The 25,165-nt window shown below is 38.0% G+C and overlaps 1 protein-coding gene across 2 annotated transcripts in view; it reads right to left on the bottom strand.

Moving 5' to 3' along the window:
- LOC150076324 (rho GTPase-activating protein 20-like) overlaps positions 1-25,165 on the bottom strand; it is a 218,458-nt gene that overhangs the window by 176,568 nt on the left and 16,725 nt on the right. The window contains exon 1 of one of the 2 annotated variants that reach the window (XM_090387128.1): positions 19,514-19,610. The exons of the other annotated variant lie outside the window; for it this stretch is intronic. Within the exon in view, the coding sequence (XP_090243254.1) occupies positions 19,514-19,518 (5 nt within the window). The 5' untranslated portion in view covers positions 19,519-19,610. Of the gene's footprint in view, positions 1-19,513; positions 19,611-25,165 lie in introns of those variants that run through there. 2 annotated transcript variants of the gene reach the window in all.

The following is a 25,165-nucleotide window of genomic DNA, read 5'->3' as shown; positions in this document are numbered from 1 at the left end:
TCCAAACGTGTGGCCATCACAGATAGCATAGTGAATATAATCAGCTTTTTCCACACCGGATGGAAAAAAGCCAGAGTTCGAATGCCACCAATGGCACGAGGAATGTTTATGCAATTTTCACAAAGTGGCTGAATTAATCGGTCTTACGCGAGAGTTGCAAGGTTTTTTCCTCCGGGATTTTTCGTCCAGCAAACAAAACGAAAAATATATACACAATTACAAGCAATATTCTGTCTTCCCATACATTTAGTTTTTTTTTTTTTTTTTTTTTTGGCACTCACCTCTTTATGCGTCTTTTTCTGCGACGTTAGCAGGATGTAAACTAGTTTACTTAAAGTAAAAAGGAATTGAGATTCCGATTTTCAATCGGAATCTCGACACAAACCGCTCTGTAGATCCAGCGAACTCTAAAATAAGTTGCCGTGCCGTGCACTTTAAGATCATCTTGTGTGGCGTTGACATGAAGACTGCCTCTAATAAGTCTTCGAGAGACAAGTGTGAATGTTCTGGAACTGGCCACAACGTGTTTCAGTATCGACGAGATAAATGCATAGTCTTTTCTCCGAGAACTAGAATTTTTATGCCTCAAAAGCAGACAACTCATAATATAAGCAATTTACGGACACAATATTATTATTATTATTATTATTAAAATCAGTTTATTTCCCAAAAACCTTGGGTCACCCCGGGACGGCTCTATGCCAGAAGGGTGTGAATACAGACTAAGGTGCGAGGAACACAATGTACAATAAACAAGGGTACATTCGTGCTCGACCCGAGACTTTTACAGATTAAATAAACAAAAATGTACAAAATATACAGTAATATACATGATTACTTGAAGACAGAAAGTCTTTGTCATATACAAAGAGGCAAGTTAAAAAAAAATAAATAAAATAATAATAAATAAAAAAAAAAAAGGTCTGTCCAGGAGCAGGTGAGTATTATAGGTTCATAATCTGGTAACAGTTCTTGAGGATTTCCTTCCTGTAGGGCTTGTCTTCACAGAACCTATCAGGGTGGATCCTAAATTTATTGAAGATCCGAAGACAATTGGCTGGAAACATGTTCCTCAGGGAATCGATGTTTGACAGCATAAGACGTAGAGGGAAACAGGAGTCGGGGTGCTCCCCCCTTGCCCTTCTCGGGCCAGAGATTAATGCGGATACTGATGGAGCATCAATTCGCCTCGTTATAAGCCGTGCAAGCGTGAGAACATTTTTTGTCATGATGATATGTCTCCAGGGAGTGGTGCCTAGATTTGCTTGTACGATAGATCTGGAGATAGTTAGGGGATGGCCTACCACCCTGTTCATCCATCTAAGCAACCAGTACTCTAAACTAAGATACTTCTGAAGGTATGAGGCAGGGGCAGATGACCAAATTTCAAAAGCATAGAGAGGAATCGGCGTAATACACCTCAGGATGTGCCGAACAAGCAGCGCTGGCTGATGCACACCAACGAGCTCTTGACGCACTGCCCAAAGAGCAGCGTACGTCTTCTGCCTCATCCTGGCAAAGTGAGGCTGAAATGTGAGCCCAACGTCCCAGGTGAGGCCAAGATCAGTATGAGAGGTCACCTTTTGCACCGGTTCCCCACTCACAAAGATTTGGATATCATTTTTGGCTTTCTTCTTGGTTATCGTCAGTTGTGCTGATTTGGAAGGGCTCAGATGCAGTCCTATTGTGGCCAGATAACTTTCCAAGCTCGATATCTGCCTAGAAGCTTGTTGGTTGATATCATGAGTCTGATGATTATGATCTGAGCTCACGTAGAACTTCAGATCGTCAGCATAAGAAACAAAGAAACAAATATTATGCCTCATGTCCTTCACTACTCAATACATATGCTAAACAACCCAACTCATTGTGTCTAGGTCATGCTTAAAATCAAAATGGCACCTTTTTTTTTTTTAAACCGAAAGTGATCCAATATGGAAGGGAAGGAAGAAAGGTATAGCGAATAACACTATCATTTTCGATAATAATGGATAGGGTACAGCAGCATTCCAACTAGATAAGGACAAAACATTTAATAAAAAAAAACAGAGGCTTTTCTTGTTTTCAAAAAAAATTTCACGTGCTATAAACTGAAACATTCTCCGAAAGCAAGAGAACCAAAGTATACCGAGGTCAGTTAAAGATTTTCTCCTTACAGAAGGTAAACGTACAGTATTCGCCCACTAGCTGATCGCTAGGTGTGAATTGGTTCAAAAGACGTCTGGTCATTTTTTTTTTTTTTTTTTTTTTATATATATTTTTTTAAATAATAAAGCAGTCAGGGATAACCACTGGGTTAGTCCAAGTTAATGAAGGACAGAAGTGGGATGGCAGGTGTCTAATCACTAGTAAACCAGTTATTAAACTGTCATTAAACTGATATACCAGTGGCTTAGCTATATCCTCTTAAAATGCAAGTGAGATGCTTGATTTGATTTGGATTTTATTGGCGCATTAGCAACTAAGGCTATAATGCGCCAAGACCAGGTAATATATAAAAATTTAACATCTCAGTGACCTAATTAATTAGGCCACCATGTCCAGATATATAATAACAAATATATAAAAAAGGTAAATCAATAAAAGAAATAACAATAACATAAAAATTTTAAATACGATTAAAAACCTTTATTGATTTCAAAAAGCTAAAAAGAGCAGACACCTTGTCATTGTCGGATAAAATCGGACTGAGTGTATACGGCTCAGTCAGATGATTAAAAGCGGTAAAACGGATATTGCTAAAATCTGGACAATCAATTAAAATGTGTCTCAAGGATAAATCTGTGCCACAGGACTCACACATAGGAGGGTCATCAGCCCTTAGCAAAAACGAATGAGTCAAATGATTATGTCCTATGCGGGTCCGGGCAAGAACAACTTCCTCCTTACGATTCCTGTGCAGACTAGACTGCCACGGTTCAATTACAGGCTTTATACGATATAATTTATTCGCAGTCTGTCTATTCCACGAATCCTGCCATTGGGAGTGTATCTTCATGTGTATTATTTGCCTGTAGTCTGTATAGGGGACTAACAGGCAGCGATTATTATTGGGAATTGCTGATTTGGCTGCGGAGTCAGCCAAGTCATTTCCACTAATCCCAACGTGGCTAGGAATCCAGCAGAAGCGGATATCATATTCACGTTCACGGAGGAAGTGAATCTTCTGCTGAATGCTAGACAGAACTGGATGAGAATTATATCTCGCAGTTATTAAAGCCTGTAAAACGCTGAGAGAATCAGAATATAAAATGAACCGTTGGTATTGGCATTTACTAATGTCATCCAAGGCTAACTCTATAGCGTGCAGTTCTGCAGTAAATATGCTGCATTCAGAGGGAATCTGCTCCGATGTAGTGCTGTCTGTAAAGACAGCGGCAGATCCCACATATGATTCCGACTTCGAACCGTCTGTGTAAACTGGTGCGAAGTCAGAATGTTCAGCTCGGTGTGCTGAATAAAGCTGCAGGTAGATAGACGATGGAGTGTCCGACTTTCCCCAATTTCTAAGGGAAAAGTTACATGTTTGGACATGAGCATGCCAGGGTGGAAGGGGTTGTTTTGGTGTTTGGGCAATCTTGTCTACCTTGATATTAACTTCTTTGAGTAGCTCTTGGAGACAAATACCAAAAGGACGATTGGCAGTCTTACGGGTGTTGTACAAATTTTCCCATCGTGGCTCAAAAACGAATGGCCACGTAGGATGGTCTGGCAGGGATTTCAGTTTTAAGGCGTACTTTAGAGACAACTGCTTACGTCGAAGTGATAACGGTGGTTCGTTTGCTTCGACGTATAAGCTCTGGACAGGAGATGTTCGAAATGCTCCAGTAGCGATACGGAGAGCCTGATGATGGGACAGGATCCAGCCATCGAAGTACACTGTCTCTGGCCGAATTGTATACCAGGGACCCGTAATCTGGTCTGGACCGTACAAGTGCACGATAGATGCGTAGTAGGGTGCATCGATCCGCACCCCAAGATGTTGAGGAAAGAGAGCGCAGAATATTCAGCCCTCTTCTGCGCTTTGTGCGGAGTTGACGGATGTGATCCAGAAAGGTCAGCTTTTTATCGAATACGAGTCCCAAGAATTTTGTGTCCGCTGCTACTGGAATAGCATTTTGTCCGAGCCTTAATTCAGGTTCAGGATGAAGATTACGCATACGGCAAAAGTGTACGCAAACGGTCTTCTCCGGCGAGAACCTGAAGCCATTAGCAAGTGCCCAGGAGTTGAGACGATCAATGGCTTTCTGCAGTTGTCTTTCAATAACCTTCATGCTGCATGACTGACAAAATATGCTAAAGTCATCAACACAGAGGGCACTGTTTACAGTTAGAAGAAGTTGTTCTGTGATGGAATTTACTTTGATGGCAAAAAACGTGACACTTAATACTGATCCTTGTGGTACTCCCTCCTCTTGGCTGAAGGAACGAGAGAGTGAGGATCCCACACGAACTTGGAAAGATCGATTGGCTAAAAAGTTTTTAATAAAAATGGGGAGTTGACCTCTAAGACCAAGGCTATGCAGATCTTTTAAGATGCCAAATCTCCAAGTTATGTCATACGCTTTCTCCATGTCAAAGAACACTGACACCAAGTGTTCGCGTTTTAGGAAAGCATCCCGGATGGATGTTTCCAGTCTAATAAGATGGTCCAAAGTGGACTGGTTCCTTCGGAAGCCGCACTGGATGTTGGAGAGAAGGTCATTTGATTCTAAGTACCATATTAAACGAGAATTAACCATTCTCTCCAGGATTTTACACAGAGAGCTAGTCAGAGCAATAGGACGATAATTGGTAGTGACTTTTGGATCCTTTCCTGGCTTAGCAAAGGCAAGAACGATTGCCTTGCGCCAGGAATCCGGAAACTGCCCTTCAATAAAGATTCTGTTATATAGAAAGAGCAGATAATCCATAGATTTTAGTGAAAGATGTTTAATCATTTCATAATGAATGCCATCTGGTCCAACAGCACTTGCTTTGGAAAGAGTAAGGGCTCTTTTTAGTTCCTGCATAGTGAATGCCCCGTTGTAGGGATAGACGCTCTTAGACTTAAAATTAAGTGCCTGTTTTTCGAGTTTATGTTTCAGAACCAGGAACTCTGGGAATACGATGATGTTGCAGAGATGTTAGAGAATGTTTCCCCAAGAGAATTGGCTATTGCAGTTGGATCTGCAATAGTGCATCCATTATAATCTAGGATTGAAGAAGGGTGGGATGTATATTTTCGCTTCATTTTCCGGATTTTATCCCCGACTACCTTAGAGTTGGTAGACTGGTTAATGGATGATGTAAAACGGATCCACGATTCCTTTTGACTCTGACGGCAGATATAGCGTGCTTTGGCTCGTAAGCGTTTAAAGGCTATAAGCTTGGTCGTGGTAAGATATCGGCAGAATATCCCCCACGCTTTGTTTTGAGCCTTTTTTGATGCTGTGCATTGTGAATTCTACCAAGGTTTGGGAAATGGTGGAAACCAGGCAGATGTTTTTGGAACAGCATTCGCAGCTGCTTGGACGATAATTTCTGTGATGTACATTACTGCATCATTGATGGGCTCTTGACTGACGGTGCTGAGATCAAAATTTGCCTGATGTTGGAAGGCAGACCAGTCAGCCTGATCAATCTTCCACCGTGGTAACCTGGAAGGAAGACACGGTCTCTCACTGTATAACGAGGTTATCACAGGGAAGTGATCACTTCCGTAAGGATTCTCCTCCACTTTCCAAGTGAGTGAAGGGAGTACAGAAGGGGAGCAGATAGAGAGATCAATGGCAGAAAAAGTACGGGTAGGCATGTGGAAGAAGGTGTTTGTTCCAATATTTAGAAGGGAAAGGTCATTGTCATTTAGCATACGCTCTATGACTCGTCCCCTTCCACTGATGTTAGCACTATCCCACAGGGTGTTATGTCCATTAAAATCCCCGAGAAGTAAGAAAGGGGGAGGCAACTGCGTTACAAGATCATCAAGGTCTTCCTGGGGGATGTCAGTCCCAGGTGGCAAATAAATAGAGCACACAGTTAATAAAAATCCCACTGAAAGGCGAATTGCAACAGCCTCTATGCTGGTTGTAACTAGCAAGGGCTGAACTGGGGTCTGATTGCCCACAAGGATAGCCACTCCTCCATGAGCAGGACCATCCGCAATTCTAACCTTTCGAAAAAATGTGATGTTATGCATGGTGGGATCGTCATTTGCCTTTAGATAAGTCTCCTGCAAATAAAAGCAAACTGGCTTGTGCTTTTGCAGGAGAGCCTTGATGTCATCAGTATTTCGCCGGAATCCACGACAATTCCATTGTAGGAATTTAGCCATTATTTTGGCTTGGTGGGTCCATCAGGCGGCTTCCGAGGTGCTGAGGGCTTTATTTTGTCAGTCTTGGATTTATTTTTTTTGGGGAAGAATAGACGCTGTCCCGTGTCCATTTCTTCCTCCGCAAAGAGTTCCAAGACTGATTCATCCGGTACCTCCTTGTCCTGGACATCCATTGTTTCTGTTATTACTGTTGGCTCTTTACCACTTGGTTTTGGTAGTGGTGGAGCATTAGGAGGTACGGATATAGGAGTGGCAGCTGACTGCGTTTTTTTGGTGGGCTTTTGTGAACTCAATAAATAGCGGGCAATCGGTGTGAATGACTCTCTTGGCGGTACAGTCATCTCAGTTTGTGTACCGATAGTACACAAACTGAGATGACTGAGATAGTACATAAAAGTACAGAAACCTTCTGGGCATATGAAGGCTTCCCGCTACTTATTGGTTGAATGCGTTTTCTGGCCTCTGGGTAGGAGATATTCAGCTCCGTTTTCAATTTTTGGATCTCTTTTTCATCCTTCCATGCTCTGGAGTAGGCAGGATGAGTAGGCTGGGATGCTCTGGAGTAGGCAGGATGATCTTGTTGGCAATTTACACAGATCGGTTTAGAAGCTGAACATTCCTTGCTCTCGTGGTCTTTCGCACCACATCGAGCACAGGCAGGGTTACCACGACAAGCCGTTTGTGAGTGGCCGTATTTTTGGCATTAAAAACACCTCAGTGGGTTTGGAATATAGATCCTCACTGGGCAGTTTAAATACCCTGCCTTGATGGAACTAGGAGGCCGTGGGGTGTTAAATGTTAGGATGAGAACTAGGGTAGGGACGAGATTCCCTTCCTTCCGCATTGATATTCTCTTGACAGCTGTCACTCCTTGGTCTTTTAGTTCAGAGCAGATCTCTTCTTCAGAGACATGAAGAAGATCCCACTCTGAAATGACACCGCGTGAAGAGTTCAAAGTTTTGTGGGGTGTTACATTGATTGGTATTCCCCTATGGATGTCGCGTTTCATATTCTTTCTGCTTGCTTTATATTTAAGTCTTCGAGTAAAGGATCGCCAGAACGCAGCCGTTTTACGGATTTTGGTGATCCTGCCAACCCTTCTAATCCAGAAGGAAGAAATAGAAGAAAGAAATAGAATTTAAATTACTCATAAGAGTAAAGAAAAAGTGTCTGATGCCTAAGTACCTCACCCACCACGGAGCCCTACGAGGGGATGCCCACTCGTGAACTAGCAGGTACTGCGTACAGGAATGGGACGCCGAGTTCGCTTAGGAGCACCATACCCACGTTACCAATAAGTCTTTATCCCGTCCCAGGACCAAAGGGAGGGAGACTTATTGGAACGCAGTTGACCTTAGTAGTAAAAAACCACCCGCCGATTGATCCCAGTCGGGCCGTTCCGGGACCTCCCGTCTTGTCGAAGCAGGGGCCAAAGTGGTGTATTAAGGCTGGGCCCCTCAACCACCAGGATCCCCCTTTCCGAAATACACGGGTCGCGGCACACGCCGGATTCCAATGATGTAATCCTGGAACCAAGGTATGGGCGTTAGATCCCAGTGATGCTAATCTGGAAAACCAGCAGCATCACTGGGAGGTCCCCTCACCACGTACAGGTGCCCACGTCGAGGGGCAAGTGAGATGCAAAGGAGTGCTAATACTCACTATTTCTGTTAATTCCCAGATCATAAAAAAGCTATTAACAGATTAACTTTTACAACAAAGCGTTGCACTTATACCATTCCTTGCAATGGTCTGAGACTATTTTATTTGTCTACTTTCCGTATGAAAAGCGAGTATATGAAATGATCAGGGAGCGGTGGACATAAAAGTCTGTACTGGTATGTCCACTCCTCCCTGTCCGATTGAAATAAAATTTATAATACATGTGAACGAGTTCTAGGGATCAGATGCAGTTTCATTTGATCAACCACCTCGATTATAGGATCCATTAGTTCTACTTCGAGTGAGGGAAACATAATATTAAAAGAAAAATTACGTCAGTGGCAGCATATATATTGTTTCCTCCACTCTACTTCACTATATATAAAATACATTTTAAAATGTTTACTTAAAATAATAAAATGCTTTAAATGCTCAGTGCTTTAAGTAAAAATTAATGTATTAATATGAGGTCAGATAAGTTACAACTAAAAGCATAAAAACAAATCACGATACATATTATCTTTTCAAGAAGCCAGAAAATAAACGTGGTTTATGGAGACACAAAGTATTTCAATTGGCCAGACAGTTTAGTGAAAGTTTTGCGAAATTTATTTAATTCCTATAATCTTAAATTTGGTGGTAACTTTTTCAATTTTAAATTTCGTACATCTAAACTCAATGGCTGTGGTTTTGATACTTTGTAAACGGTGCACTGGCGTGAAGGAAACTGTGTTTAAAAAAAAAAAAAAACGCTACAATAAGGTATAATAAAGTAATTATGTTTTGAATGTGAATCAAGTGGACCAGAACAAGGGTATGGTTGCTGAGAGCAACAACTGATGACGTTTCCAACAGATTGTCAGATTCTAAGCGGGGGGAGGGTAAAGATGCGAGGGAAAGCTGTGCGTGTGAGGATGAGCGATATGAAATTAGTAATTTTGAAATTACAGATGACTATTTATTAGAAATAACTTTCGAGCCTAAAGGCAAGTAAAACTCCTGGAGTTGATGGCATTTACCCGTAATTTTGAGGGAGGCAGCAAGAGAGTGAGATGTACCACTGAGGTTAATTATGAGGGCATCATTGGACTCGGGAGAGATCCCTTTAAATTGGAGAAGTGCCAACGTATTGCCTATACATAAAGGTGGTTCTAAGAGTAAATTCGGTAACCACAGACCGATTTGTAAAACTTCAGTGGTAGAGAAAATCTTAAAGTGCAATCCAGGATCATTTTGATAAAAATGGCATGTTGAAAAGCACACAACATGGTTTAGGGGAAAATAATATTTAACTAACCTGGTGAGCTACTTTGACACAATTACTAATGAGCTAATTGTAAGGAACAATTTCTACATAGTTTATTTGAATTTTAGCAAGGCATTTGACTAATTCCTTATGAGAGATTACTGTATACAAAAAGTTGTGATTAATGGATATTATTCAGATTGGTGCAACGTCAGAAGTGGGTAACAGTGGCCCAAGGATTGGTTCGCTGGCCACTGTATCCAGTAGATATAAAGCTCATAATCCCACTGTTTAAAGAATTGTAAGATCACATTTGGAATACTGTGACCAAGTACGGACATTTAATCTGAAAAAAGACATTGGGCTTCTTGAAAGAGTCCAAAGACAGGAAACTCACATGGTGGGACTGACAAAAGGGCGACCGTACGAGGAAAGAATTCGATTATGTGGGCTACATAGCTTGGCAACCAGACACGTAAGAGAGGAACTGATTGAGGTTTATAAAAATCTGGGAGAAGTTAGTAAAATCAATGAAGGCAGGATTTTCACTGTTATAAAGAATTCCAGAATTAGAGACCATAAATTCAAATTACAGGAAAAGAGGTTTAGATCGTCGGACGTTTTCTTTTAGCCAGCGAAACGTTTCTTACTGGAACGAGTTGCCTTCGCGGGTAGATAAGGCTGACAGTTTGAATAAATTCAAAGGTGATCCGGATATCTACGAAAGGAGAGAAGCGCATAATGAGTTTTATATAAATATTTTTTTATCTGGTTTTATTTATTTATTTATTTTTTTTTTGCCAATGCAGGAAAAGTCTATGGCTTCCTTGCATTATATGGCTGATACTAATACTAATTTAATGCAATTCATTAGAACATTTCTAAAATAAGTAAATCAGAATCTGTGAAGTTATTTATATCCTCAAATAAATTCAGAAATAAATTGAATTAATGAAATGTTTTTAAGGCCTTAGGAGATCAACTTTATAATCTGCGATGAAAAGTTTGGGTAAGAAACATGAATACTTCAGTGTTAATCAAACTAGGTTAACTTATTAATATACAGTGTGTTCCTCTCCTGAGATATATAAAAAAAATAATTAATTCTGAACTTCATTGAGATTCCAGATGAGTGCGAAGCTTAAATCTTATTTGAATTAGCATGTTGTAGCTTGTTTAGCTTGAAAAGAATGATTAAAAAAAAAAAACCTCTTTAATCAATTTAAATTATCTGACCACGTTGCGATTTATACTCTATCAAAGTAAGGTAAAAGTTAATGGAGAACGTGTCAAGTTAAAGAAAAATGGGTTAAACTGAAGCATAGCTTTAGGGCAATGGTCAGAGGTAACTGACTGCTTTCATCAGGAAAGCAAGGGAAATATTCCTTCGTTTCATAATAAGAAAGGAATTACGCATCATGAGGATGAATAATTTCAACATCTATTTGTACAGTGTTTGCATTAATTTCGCCCAGCCTTATTTTTAGTTTTTCCAGTATTTTAGGTGACTTTTTTTTTTTTTTTTGCTTTTCACTCAATATTCAGAGAATTAACTCATTAACTCCGAATTCTATTATAGCCGTACTCCGTACTTCACTTTTATTGAAACTCAATATTGCGAAGCTAGTTTTACGAAGTTCAACGACTGTTTCAAACGTTTAGAGGAATGAGAATATTTAATACATTAGAATTGAGGAGTGGAAAATGCGAATATGAAATTGTGAGGTAAACTATTTAAAGTGAGTAACTGAAGGAAGAGAATATAAAACAAATTCTGAAAACAAAATAACAAACACCTGATTCCACGTTTTTAAACAAAATTTTTATTGGATTGATATCAAAGTTGCAAATTCCAAACCGGAAACTTAGCTCATGTAATACCAATATTTTGAATTACTTTTGGAATTCGTTATGAAATCTAGACAGAAGGGGAAGCTACTGGATATATGTTCGGCTCCTAAACAGCTGTTAGGACATTTATCTGTTAGCAGTCGTAGGAGCTGAACTTACTTCTGGTAGATCTCCCTTCTCTCAGACTTGATGAATTCCACATTATGCCTTTGACACAAAATATTTAAAGAATTTAAAACAATTCATTAAGTGAAAAAATTATTAGGTATTAGTATTTACTAAAAGACACTTTACCACGTTAATAGTTTATTGGTAATAGAATAAATCGATAAGATTCAAAATCCAAAAAGCCCAAATAACTAAATAAACTTGGCTATATTTCGGATTTCTAATTTGAAATCAGTCTTCTGTCCTGGATTTTAGGTTTTTGAAGGTCACTAGATCATGAGAGAATTTCCACAAGAATTCTTTTAATTTCAGGAACGGTCAAGTTCTCTCCAATGATCTAGTGTTCTTCTAAACCCAAATTCCAGGGCTGAAGATGGAATTCAACATAGAAATCCGATAAGCAGCCAAGTTTATTTAGTTATTGGGACGGTCTTGTGAATTCTATCAATTTATCCTTTTAGTTAATAAACTTTCATGTAATAAAGTGTCTTTATTAAACATTAATATGTAAATGTGATATAATAAATGTAAAACAATAATTGTTAAATGTAAATTGTAACATTAATATATAAATGTAAAATCAATTTTACGATAGAGGTATTTAGTTTTTTGCATCAATAATTTAAATTCACTACGAAAACCTTACAGCTAGAGGGCTATACAAAAAAAGGCTTTCTTATTATTCACACAAGCAGCCATGCCAATCTATTCAAAGGAAAATTTATGCAAGATGGTTCGAAATATATGGAGAATGCTGGAAAAACACAAGCGATACAGCTAAATTGCTTTCTATCACACACCGGCAAGCCCCATAGAACAATACTAATTGAAGTAAATCGTTTCTGGGAAACTGAAAATGTCATACCGACTTCCAGACCAATCGACGAGGGAAGCAATATGACAAAGAATCAAGTGAAGCATTCGGGTAGATTACACAAAAATTTAGAGAACACTAAAAAGGCACAATCTACATCTAATTATGTCTTCCTTCAACAAGGATTGCACAATTTTACATAAGAAAAATTCAGAGGGAGTGGATTCTTGTAATTACAAGGTGTGTGTGTGTGTGTGTGTGTGTGTGTGTGTGTGTGTGTGTGTGTGTGTGTTATTTTAAGCTCAAAAGATCTTAAATCGATTTCTAGTATACAACAACCAACCAAATTTTGATATCAGGGTAGATGATTACATCTACCCATACTGTATGTATTGTCTGTAAATTGAGTGTGTTCTTTGGTCGATTTGCGTTTTGCTGGACGAAAACACCCCAGTTTCGGGAGGGAAAACCTAGCTATCTACGTCTGAGACCGACTAACTCAGCCACGGAGTTAAAAAAAAAAAAAAAAAAAAAACTAATTTGTCATTAGAGAATCCTTAAGAACATTCCTTGAACGAACAAAGCAATTAAGTGCAATGGTATCGTCAGTATCCACAAAGTCTACTACTGAGCAATTAAAACCAGCAGTGGAACCAAGGCATCAGACATCTAGTTAGTTGGTTCACTAATATTCAATTTGACATATTCACTGTCCATATTTCCGGGAGAAGTTCATAATGGTGCTCAAACTGAAGATCATGTAGCCAGGTCGGCCTACTACTGAAATGCTACAAGCATTGAACAGACCTGCGTATTTCATATTCAAAGCAAAGGTCTCAACTATGATCATGTACATTCAGCGGCGGTCCCAGACAAGTGCTAAAAGGGGCACTAGCCCCTCATGATAAAAATAATGTGGATTTGTTTTACTGCTATATGATCATTCCACCTAATGGATCCTACATGATGCTTCCCAGCTTAATGATTCCATCTGCTCCGTACAACTAGAAAACTGTAGCCAACTGGAGTTGTGAACATTAAAATTATCAAGGAATATTACAAAAACCTAATTGTTAGGAAAGTTAGATTGGAGAAAATTGAGTTTCAAAGAAAGGAAGTCAGAGTTCAGAACGATTATTGAAGGTGGGAGAACTATAGAGGCAATAGAGGAACTTCACAGAATGGGAAAGAGAGATTTGCCAGGGAAGAACAAAAAGAGAAGCCAAATTAGAAGTCTCTAACAAGAAATATCAGAGCGGACATATGCACAAGTACCGCCTTCGAGGCGAAAGGAATCATAAAGCAAATAATTAGGGAAGCTAAGTGAGCAGTGGTTGCAGTAACCGATAATTGGGATTCGGTCATAAGAAATAAGTGGGGCTTGGAAGACGATAGGTAGAAATGGACATTATTGAAATTAGAACTTATTTGGGAAACGAATGAGGAAGTTTTTAGGGGGTTTAGATCTTTTTTAAATACTTTGTTCTATTAGTTTGTTAAACATGGTGCACGCATTACCTAAAATAAGAGTAGAGGGGGCTACGATACCCATCATAACCTCAAAAAGACATCACTCATAATGCATTATGGAAGAGAGGGGAGTGCCGGAGCTTTACTCTGGAGACTAACCATTGGTTTTCCCACTTCAAGCCTCCAATAAGCAAAGTAGTGATGTTACACCGGATGATAGGCGTCATCTACCACCTAATATTGCCCTGGTGACACGAAGGACGTTACTCCTTTGTGTGATGTGGACGCCATGCTTCGACTACCAGCTCACGTTAGTTCACGCCTCTGTACCTTCAGCATACGAGATGCAAGCAGAGGATTTGGCTCTAACAGAACGACCGGACTTCACCGAAATTCGGTCCACCTGGCTCATAATTGACACCTGAATATCAATTCAATCAGCGTTTTAGAATCTAAGGTAGGAAGCCATAGCCTGTCATACCTGGAAGAATGTCTGTGATAAGCTCAGGGACTAAAGGAGATTCTCCGGAATCTTCTGTAGCCCCCGCTCCTTTCAGGGAAGAATTTGGTTAATGTAAAACTGTACATTAACCAATTCTATACATTAATCAAGTGTTACAAAATCTGTACAGCAAGTGCAATAGTAGAGTAAAAAAGATAGTATTTAAAATAAAAAATTCCAAAACATTTAGATACAAATTCTTAAGATAACTAAAAATAACACAATGAAAAAACTAAAGTAAAGTAAGCAACACAAATTCATTAACAATTATCTCCCCTCAGGAAATCTTAAGAAAATAAGTTCTTTCAAGTTATGTATCTGCATGCATGAAAGTTCAAAACAACTGCAGTCAGCTCCATGTACCGCACCAACAAAGCATCAGGAATGTTCGCATTTCATTGACGGATGAGTGTATAAAATACTGAATCATTCTACCTGTCCTTCCGATTCAGGAACTTAGTGTAGTCTATCAATTATTTTACGAGGTGCCAACAACCATAAAATAGGTCAATGTGGGATGTAGTCTCAATGAGCTTGAAAGTTTCCTTTTGAGGAAGTTAGCAAACTCAACTGCTCTTTTAAAACCACAATTCAGAATCCCCCAGGCATTTCAGACATCGTGAGTATCGCATTAATAAGCTTTGCACTTTCATTTATATTAACTATAAATATAAAGACAACTCCAGCGAAATTTTGCGAGGCCAAGGAAAACATACATTTCACAACTCCAAAAAAGAAACATGCAAATAATCATTATTGTTTTAATGTTTTACGTACTGTATGTAAAAACCATTGCAGATACGAGTATGTTATAAAGATAATAATAGAAAAAGCTGTACCTCCTAATCAGAAAAAGTTATAAAAATACGCATTCCAAATAATTAACTATACTATGTGCCGTGTGGAAGAAAAATCTAGAAAATTCAAAGAATTAAAACAACTTAAATGTACAGTAATAATGCCAATGATTCCTTCCACATCGCATTAGTGATTATGAGGATCACTTGCATTATGTAATCTGTTTGAAGTAGATCAATTTATTATTATTTTAATGATTTCAAGGTACAAAATTCACCCCGGAAGTGTATACCCAGACACAACAAAGATTTACATTAACTTAAATTACATTAGTTCTACACAGGGCCAGCTAAAGGACATATGGCGCCCCTTCCCGCCGATGCGAAGATTTTCATTTTTTAGAATGATTAATTTTACCAATTTGCACCAGGGTTTAGGGGGCGTTGGCTCCCCCTAAACCTAAGCGCCCTAGCTAGGTCAGTGCCTATCGACCTTACCCTAAAGCCGGCCATAGTCCTACAGTAAGTTTGGATATAAAATATAACAAGCACAATAAATTAAATATAAAACATACATAAAGATATAACAATAATTATAGTCAAAAGAAAACGTACAGGTTTACTTTATCGGTAGCACCTTTCTTGTGCTCAATGTGAGTGTCGTAGGGGCTAAGAAGGAGTGTATATACTCGATACACTACCTCGGATTGGTAAGCCTGTTCTCTGTATAACTGGTCACAGTCTATGTCCAGAGTGAGGAACATTCCAACAGTATTGGAAGGGAAGAACCTCCAAGGTTCTTTATCCTGTTCTGAGTGGCTGCAGTGCGTCTGACTATACCAATAGGGTATACTGTGGTCGGAAGCCAATCTCAGAGGATGTAGAACTTCTTCCTGTGAAAACTTTGACGGAATGAAAATGTCGAGTTTCATGATGGTGAGTTGCAAAGGAATCCAATCCAGGTTGGCGTGAACGATACTTCTTGAAATAGTAAATGGCTTTCCATGGTGTTGGTTAAGCCACCTGATAATACAGTATTCACAGATAGGAATCCTCTGAGATTAATAGCTGGAGCAGAGGAGGCATATAAAGTGACTTGGGACCACAACTCAATATATAGTGATACAAGCTGAACTAGTAAATCTAAACAAATACTCCCGGTTAATCTATTCAGTATTGTTGAAGTGTATATCAAATGAAACGTAGAAAACAATTCAATTTTTTAAGAAAGGCTACAAAATTTGACAATTAGACATCTAAGGAGATATCTGACTGGGATGTATAAAGCGCTGCAGGGGTTTAAGTAAAATGAATGAGGAAGGTCTGTTCTTACTCGTAGGTGGGATAAAACAAGGGACACAAATATAAAATATCAGGGAATAACAGATGACTGGATCTCATGAAGTTCACCTATGGGCAGAGGGTTGTCGAACACTGAGATAAGTTTCCTCCTAACATAGTAGAGACAGTGAATCTGGATAAATACAAGTTAGTTAGTTAGTTATTTGGTTTTCAGGAGCATTAGCAACTAAGGCCATATTGCTCCGGGGATATGCGGTGGTCATTCCCTGACCTTTCCGCATCCTCTGTATTTGGTGGTGACGGGCTCGAACCCCGGTCTAATCAAGAAGCGTGTGCTACGCCCTGCTGCTCCTTCCCACCTGGCTACGGAGGCGCCTGGATAAATACAAAGCGGAATTGAATAGCTACCTTACGAGAATGGAAATAGTTTTTTTTTTCCCTCATTATTATTACTTTATTTTTTGCCGATACTGGAAAAGGCTGCTTCCTTGCTTAATCTGGCCTTACTAACTGTTATACTTAGTTGTTATTTGGCTGACTTTCTGTTACGCGACACGAGTCTTGTCAGCCTCCGTTGATCCCCTCCATCAACGAGCTGTTTTTGACCACAGGATCACCATTCGCCTGGATGTTACTTGGTTATTGGACTACTCTCGGTGCACTCAAGACACGTGAAAACCCCAGCGGAGTTGCAGTTTCTGATACATTCATACTGGCGCCAACTATCGTGCCACATTCATAGTCACTTAAATCTTTCATCTTGCCCATTCTCGCACTAAAATGCCTACATACCTACTCACCTGCTTTTTCGCATGGTACGAACACGTGATCGTACCATGCGATATAGCATGGTACGCGCACTTGTACGTACCATGTTGCTGAAGGAACATTCCATTTCGGGTAGGCGTACCTAATAAAGTGTCCATTCGTGTACAAGGGAAAAATAAAACAGTCGGTGAAAGAATAGAGCCTTAAGGTAGACTAGCATTGATAAACTGCAGATTTTGAGGACAGAGCCGTCTTCCATCGCTCCTTTTGACAACCAGAGGAAACTGGACAACTAATTTCAAAACGTGATTAACTAATACGTGTTATTATTAAATTACAGTTGCTCAGAGCGAAACGGATACAAAAATATAGGGTTTTTTTTTTTTTTTTTTGTATGTATCTAATCTAATATATGTATATTTCCTATTATTAAACTTGTCACAATCTATATTTTTGTACCCGTTTCGCTCTGAGCAACTGTAACTTAATAATAATAATGAATCCAGAGCGCACAGTACTCTTTAATCAAACTAATACCTATGTTATCTCACAACCAAACGGCCAGGAACGTTGCTAAAAACTTTATAGAGAACAAAGTTATCAAGGCACTTTTCAGAACCATGACTCTTCCTATTCTAGAATATGCCAGTATCATTTGATCCTCACTCAATAGTATCTTTCTTTCATATTCTTGAATTCACTAAAACAGATCGTGTAAAATCTTTGCTTTGGGCTGGTGGTTTTTGGAATCCACTAACTATTTCGATAATAATGCACCAGTTCTTCTGATATGCTAGTTCACATTGTCTTTATGGTTATTATATGAGTATGTGCACACTTGTATGTTCACTGATCTATTTGCATGTTGTGCCCCCTCCGATTTTAAACATGGAATAACTCACGGGGATCTCTCTCTCTCTCTGCTTGAGGTGAGTTAATTGAAGCTTTCTACCAGATTTACGAGCCATTTAAGAATTCTTCTAGTCTCCGAAGAAGGAAGTGAACAAAGAAAGCACTGTCGATCGTACCAAGGTATGTCTAGATATAGTAGAAAAGAAGGTGGAAGAAGAGAAAGCTGCCATTTTACTCAGCACAAAAACTACGTTTTTTAATTCACATGTTACGCAGGTTTATTTTCATTGTTGTAGTTTGGTTGTGACCAATGTCGGATTTGGATAGTTTGAAAACTCTGGGGCACATATATTTTAGACATCTTATAAATGTGATCGCGGTCCCTGGACAATCAGTGATTGTGTTGTTCCGGGGTTCCCCACAACCTTGAAGTCCCCGCAGAAACTCCGGCCTTGGTCCGTGATCAATGCTGTAGTACTGTTTGGACAACGGTAAGTTATTGTATTCCCATATGAAGTGGGGGAATGCGATAATTAAAACAGAAATTATTAAAGAACATATTTCAAAGAAATAAGATTTCTTAATGCATAATTTATAGTTACGACAAACGGCAACCACTGAATTTAAAATTCTTTAAATATGGATGATGAAACCACGAAATAACCACTACTTTCTTCGGTGGCAGTGGCTTTTATTTTTATTATTTTCCACTAATAATTTTTTTTTACAGGGAAAAAAATGGAGCCTATTCAATATCCGTTGTTGAACGCCATTAATTATCCCTTTAATCACCGCTTGAATAACGGCCATTATTTTTGCTGCTCACAGGAACAGTTATTTCATCATCTGGGCGTATGCGAGACGATTACATTATCTCCCAACTGCTTGAGCCAGTTAATTGTTTAGGTTTCATTCCGTGCAGTGTTTATCATTATCTTTCTTCTTGATATAACTACTAGGGAGGAGCGAATTCACCACTTTTGCAAGTAGGTTAAACCCAGCAGTGGCTGAACTAACAACTGTCTTCCAGTGTGATTGATATCAATTTGCTACTGTATTGGATTTCGCACTGCTAAGGTCCCCCCTTCCCCCATACTTATGCAATTCGAAATAAAAATTTAAGAATACTGCACTTCAACAAAAACGTACTCACAGTTGCGATTTTAGATGTAAAACTCCAGCATTCACTGCCGACGTGTGATTTTATGGTGAAAAAAAAAATCTTTGATTATACTTTATAAGAACGAAGCCACTTGATCAAGTACATAGTCTGTTCATAAACATAATTCGGCAGAGATCTGAAAACTGCATGACAAGCATATACTGTAACTCCTTTGGTAAAATAATTTCAAAGCCAGTATGCTGATGCATTTGATATCTATTTAAATAATACTAATGTTCTAGCAAATACAGTGTGGCCAAAGTATAACCTTTTCAATATAAACGATCTGAATACTTTATAAGAACGAAGCCACTTGATCAAGTACATAGTCTGTTCATAAACATAATTCGGCAGAGATCTGAAAACTGCATGACAAGCATATACTGTAACTCCTTTGGTAAAATAATTTCAAAGCCAGTATGCTGATGCATTTGATATCTATTTAAATAATACTAATTTTCTAGCAAATACAGTGTGGCCAAAGTATAACCTTTTCAATATAAACGATCTGAATACACGTTATAACATACGCTTCTATATATGGATTCAATCTGAAAGCAGAAAACATTAAAATGCTTAAAAATAATCTATACTACAAGTACATACCTCATCTTCTATCGAGCACTTCTGGTTCTTATTAATAGGGTAATAAAAGAATCCCAAAACACAAATCAGTTGTTCGGACTTGACTCTCTTATAAGGAATATATTTTACCACACCTTCAGACTACGACCTGTTGCGCTGCCTTTACATATACAATGCATAAAATATACAAGCGCACTTACGCATAAATGTGCCAATTAAGCTTCTGTTGCATGCTGAATCAGGGAATGACGGAAGCAAAACTTATGCTGAATACTATTAGAAGGAAAAATAACACCAAGCAAAGTTCCTCAAAGAAAACTGCGTTGTGAATGAAACAAAAAATATTCATTATCTTGTTTTACGTTTGTTTTCACGCTTTCCATAGCATATTGCAGCGTATTGCAGCGGCACATTCAAAGGTCATGAAATACAACTTTCCGACGTTTGATAACGTCACACTTTGATAACCTTTCATATCCTGATAGTGTCCAATTACAAGCAGAAATTCATCACGTATCTCCCTAGCCGGATCGACACTGTCCCTCACAACACCGGGTTATATTTATTATTATCGCGTGCCTATCAGACGAACCCTCAAAACTTGTCGCCCTCACCTGATTAACTCATTTTATAACAGTCTACCTTCATGTTCAGGGTAAATGCAAACGATGTGTAGTTAATCAGATGTCCGTTTTCCTGTGTTTGTCCAGCGCTGAGAGTCATGATAAGGGAACAGCAGCACGCACGTCATGCACACCAAACGAAAATAGAACATCCCGTTTTCGAAGTTCTAAATGGAATCTTCATAACAGGAAGGTCGCACGTAAACATGTAACACGCTTTGTGTGTGCGTGAATTAACGCGCTGCATGATGTGGACTGAACAATGAACAAAACAGGATTACCACCACGATGGAATTTCTTCCAAGGAACACTGTCGTGTACCCTTCGCTGCACAGATGTTGTATTTATTCATCGATGTGCCATCAAAAAAGTTCAAGCGAGGTTCCGCTCATCCGAAGACCTTAGAGCGACTGGAACCTATTTATTAATTCAGCGTGTGCATAAAGGATTTACATCTCACCAACACGTAAATAAATAAAATTGAACTCGAAGGACTTTAGCAATTATTAAACTAATACTTAATTCTTTCTATATATATTTTTGTCAAAAGAAGTAGAAAATAATTTTGAAAACAAAACTGGCTTTTAAGTAAAAATAATAATAATCACGCAATGAGCTTGTTAGCTAGGTATAGTAGGATTAGGAGACTACATTTCCCATTGCAAAAGCAACATTGTACTCGTACAGTGGTAAATGTATATTACATGTGTGTGAATGTGTGTTCGCGGGCAGATTTTTTTTTTTTTCGCGAATTGGAAAAAAAAAAAACCAGGAATAATTCGGGATGGGGCCCTACTCCTTTCGTTAGAGACTAGCGCACTACAGCTTCTATTGAAGAAGACTTTAGAAATGTTCCTCCAGTCTTCGACGGGAATCGAACCGGACTTCTCCAAACGGTGATGTATCCTGCCCACTAAGCTGCCACGAAGGACGGCTTTTAAGTGAACTGTTAGCAGTAATTTACGAATGTAGAGCATTATCCTCGAGCCCAAAACGTGGGCTCGATCTTTATGAACTTTTACTCAACTTCATCAACTGCATAAGACAATTTTTTTTTAAATAAAATGAATATAATATTTAATTACTATAAATATTTTCCTGATATTTATCGTAAAAATATAGTACATCATTATAAGCAGGAAATTTCATAAATAAAAGAAATTTAAAGTAAATAAACAATAAATAATACAAATTCCCACATCCGGTAAATTTGGATCACCACCTGATTTCGAAATGAAACTTTCAACAATTGTATCGCCTTTCCATCATTGCATAACATAATACTGTGCCTCACTTTGTTTTTACTGCTACGCACACTATATGCTTTATCAAATAAAGCGCAATATGCACATTAAATAAAGAATGCAAAAAACTATACTGTAAAAAAAGGCGGAAAAATATTGGCGCGCATCCTGCCTTTATACTGTACTTGCAAATAATAAGCTGATTTAACCTATTTTCTGCTTTTATCAAATTTAAATGCCCTGTGCTCATAACCTCAAAACTCATTTAAACCTATACCGTCTGCCGTTCATTACCATTATTATTGTTTAAAATGAAAATGTTCTTTTATATGCTTACTTCATTACATCACACTATTTCATTTATATCCACAATTATATAATAGGGTGTGTGTGTGTGTGTGTGTGTGTGTGTGTGTGTGTGTGTGTGTGTGTGTGTGTGTGTGTGTGTGTGTGTGTGTGTGTTCCAGAACAACTAATGCTATGAGGTATCAATGTATTGTCTGTAAATTGCATGTACTCCATGAAACCCACTAACTCGGCCACCATTTAAAAAAAAACAAAAAACTGTATGCTCTATATGCACATATACATATTTATTTAAAATTAACAGCACCGAAGAAACAAAACTGAAAAGATATACTGTAAGAGGATGGAAATGTAGGGACAATGAAAATTAATTAAAATTTTTCACCAGCCACAGGGAGGTCGGGACCACGGGAATCAACTGAGTATGCCGAGTTTAAACTGTGAAATATCGCACAAAAAAAAAAAAAAATAAATAGAAAAAGAAAGAAAATGAAGAAATATTGTATATGTATGTATGTATTGTAAATATATATAAACAATATTGTATGTACATAAATATACAATATTTCAATAGCTTCTATACAATGTATACAATATTGCATACATTGTATAGAAAAGAAGATACCCGCTTCATTTGACCATTCCCGCCAATAATTTGTCCAAACCTTCTTTAAATTTATTCATCCACGTCCACAGAATTAGGTCGAAGTTTATTCCAACAATCATTATATAACAGAACTTCTATTCTACTCATCCTTTTTATATTTATGTTCTCTTGTGTATACTCCTGAGAAAGAGTAAAGATGCCATCGGGATTTAGTTTACTTAATCATTTTAAAACCTTACACACCTCAATTACATCACGACGCAGATGTCTAGTTTCCACTGATTGCAACTGCCAAAACCCAGTTTTTTTTTTTTTTTTTGGTAAGGATACCCTCTGTAAGGATACTCTCTTGGTAAGGATACCCAAACTAATCTTATTGCTCTTCTCCGTACCCTTTCCAACAGATCTAAGTCCTTCGTAAAATGAGGCTTCTAGCTTGTACACAGTATTTGAGATGTTGCCTAATATCCTGGCTAGAAATTTCTTGTGATACCATTGACAGAGTCCCATGCGCTGTTCTATCAGTGCTCACAGAATTTTATGTCAGATTGTGCAATTGCCCATAAGTCTTTTTCCTTATTAACGGCCTTGAGTTTGGTGCCAACCGAATTGTATGTTATTCTCGGATTACTGCTATCCAAATTCAGTACTTTGCATTTATCAATGCTAAACCTCAGTTGCCACTTTTCAGTCCTTTCACTTAGATTATATCTTCTCGAAGTAGAATACTGTCATTAACACTGGGTCCCCACTTTGTATCACCAGAAAACTCGGACATCAAACTTGAAACACTACATCGATATCATTAACAAATATTTAAAAAAAAAAAAAAAAAAAAACTAGAAAAAAAAATTCCAACTCAGGTGTAAATTATATACAGATATGCACAAATCTGAAAGGAAAAATCTTTTCCCTCAATATAATAATATCATAGCAAGTACAGAAATCTTTCAATATCCCATTATTAGATTAGCCTAATTTAGATTTCGTACATTATTAATATTCTTAATTAACATAAATCGGAATAAAATCATATACTCAAATAATACTTATTTGAGTATAAAATATACTTATAAAATCACATACGGTATTCAAATAATATACCCAACAAAATTACTGAGTCATTAAATTTGCAAGCTGAAATTATCAGCAATTAATTCAATATCTAATTTATTAGCTAGAGGCATCACTCTGTTAAAAAAAGTTGAGTTTAAATATCCAGTTTTAGCAAAATTTAGTATTGAATACCCCAAGTAGTCTAGGTACACAATAAAAATTTATAACACGCAATCTACAGTCCTGAATGTTTCCCATTATTAATTTGTTTAGTACATTTTTTGAGTAATGTGCAAATTCGCAATACCCTTATTTTTTGGTCAATTCATTCTAAAACTGCCAGAACGGTTTCAAATCGGAGAAGAAAGTACCTGACATTGACTTCTATAAACATATCTTTGGTAATCCATCTTAATTAAGCTTTTAGTGAGTTTCTTAACTGTGAAAAGTAAAAGGAGTTGCTTTTAAAGTTCTTGTAAGTCAATGAAACTTGCTGGATTCTGATGTGCGTTTCAGGAAACTATCCTTAATGTGCTCTCTCTCTCTCTCTCTCTCTCTCTCTCTCTCTCTCTCTCTCTCTCTCTCTCTCTCTCTCTCTCTCTCTCTCTCTCTCTCTCTCACACACACACACAAACGTTGGGAAGTGTGGAGACGAGATACAGTGCTATAAACCTTAGAAACCTGATAAAATCCTTTTTTGCTGGGGTCATTAAAACTAAACTCAGATTTAAGTGGTGATGAAAAATCCAATTACTGAATGATTAATAGAAACGAACATAAAAGTTTTATAAACTGAAATTGTAATCAAATTGATGATGACATGATGAGCGAGAGAAGAGAAATCTATGCGAAGATGAATATACAAAAGAGCAGATAGACAAACCAGTTTTCTTTCAGAAACTCAAGCTTTGCGAGCCATAAAAATGCTGTGAGTCTGTGACGGTTTTATGAATCAAAAGAACAAACGAGAATAGATTTTTCATCGCACGCAACAGGAGGACCTTGAAAAACCTTGAAACCTTGCTGATGATGTAGTTTGCATCATGCCAAACTGAATGGTATACCATTTATAATATAAACTTTATATTCTCTCTTGATCTTGTTTCAAAATAATGATTTAATTTTTCATATGAGGATTTATATAAGGATTTGTTCTTGGTAAACGGAACTCACTGAAGTGCATGACTTGTAGGTGCCATTCATTTTACTAGTACTGTTTGCATTATTTCAAGGGTTAGCTGTTGTTTCAATTCTCGCACTCTTCGGGAAAGAGAGCAAGGAACTACAGAAAAAGTATGGTTCGAAAATGCGTCAGTTTTGCACTATGACTGCAAAAACTTTGTAGCCCAATGCAGTCATTATGTGCATATGGGATGGGATTTGAAAAACATGATAAAGCTGTTTGTCGTGATCAGGGATGCAAAGAAAGACTATAAATTCTATTAACCCCTTACACTAGGTTTCTAAACGTCCTCAAGTGATCTTAAACAAACATACCAAACCAGCAATCGGTTTCCTGGTTCTTCATCCCCTTCCCTTCCTTTCATCCTCCTGAGCTGAAGAACCTGGAAGTATGGTAGCTTTGCCACTAGTCGCAATGCTGTTTTATTCTCCTTTTTGACTTCAGTACAAAGAGAACACCGTCTCTACGCACGCATATATTGACGCATAGGAGAGGAGAACATCGCACTAGCTACAGTTATCCTAATGAAACTGGACTATTATATCCAGCAGTCATTGCCAATGTAGTGGCATAACATATTTTAAGTTTGAAATCAAATGTTAATACTTAAAACACTAATTTGAATCTTTTTTTAGTTCGAACATTATATACTGT

Source organism: Mastigoproctus giganteus, chromosome 13 (genome assembly GCF_048544385.1).
Source record: "Mastigoproctus giganteus isolate SK-2022 chromosome 13, ASM4854438v1, whole genome shotgun sequence".
NCBI lineage: Eukaryota > Metazoa > Arthropoda > Arachnida > Uropygi > Thelyphonidae > Mastigoproctus > Mastigoproctus giganteus.
The sequence above is the reverse complement of the archived record's forward strand: the minus strand, read 5'-3'. Positions and strand labels throughout refer to the sequence as shown.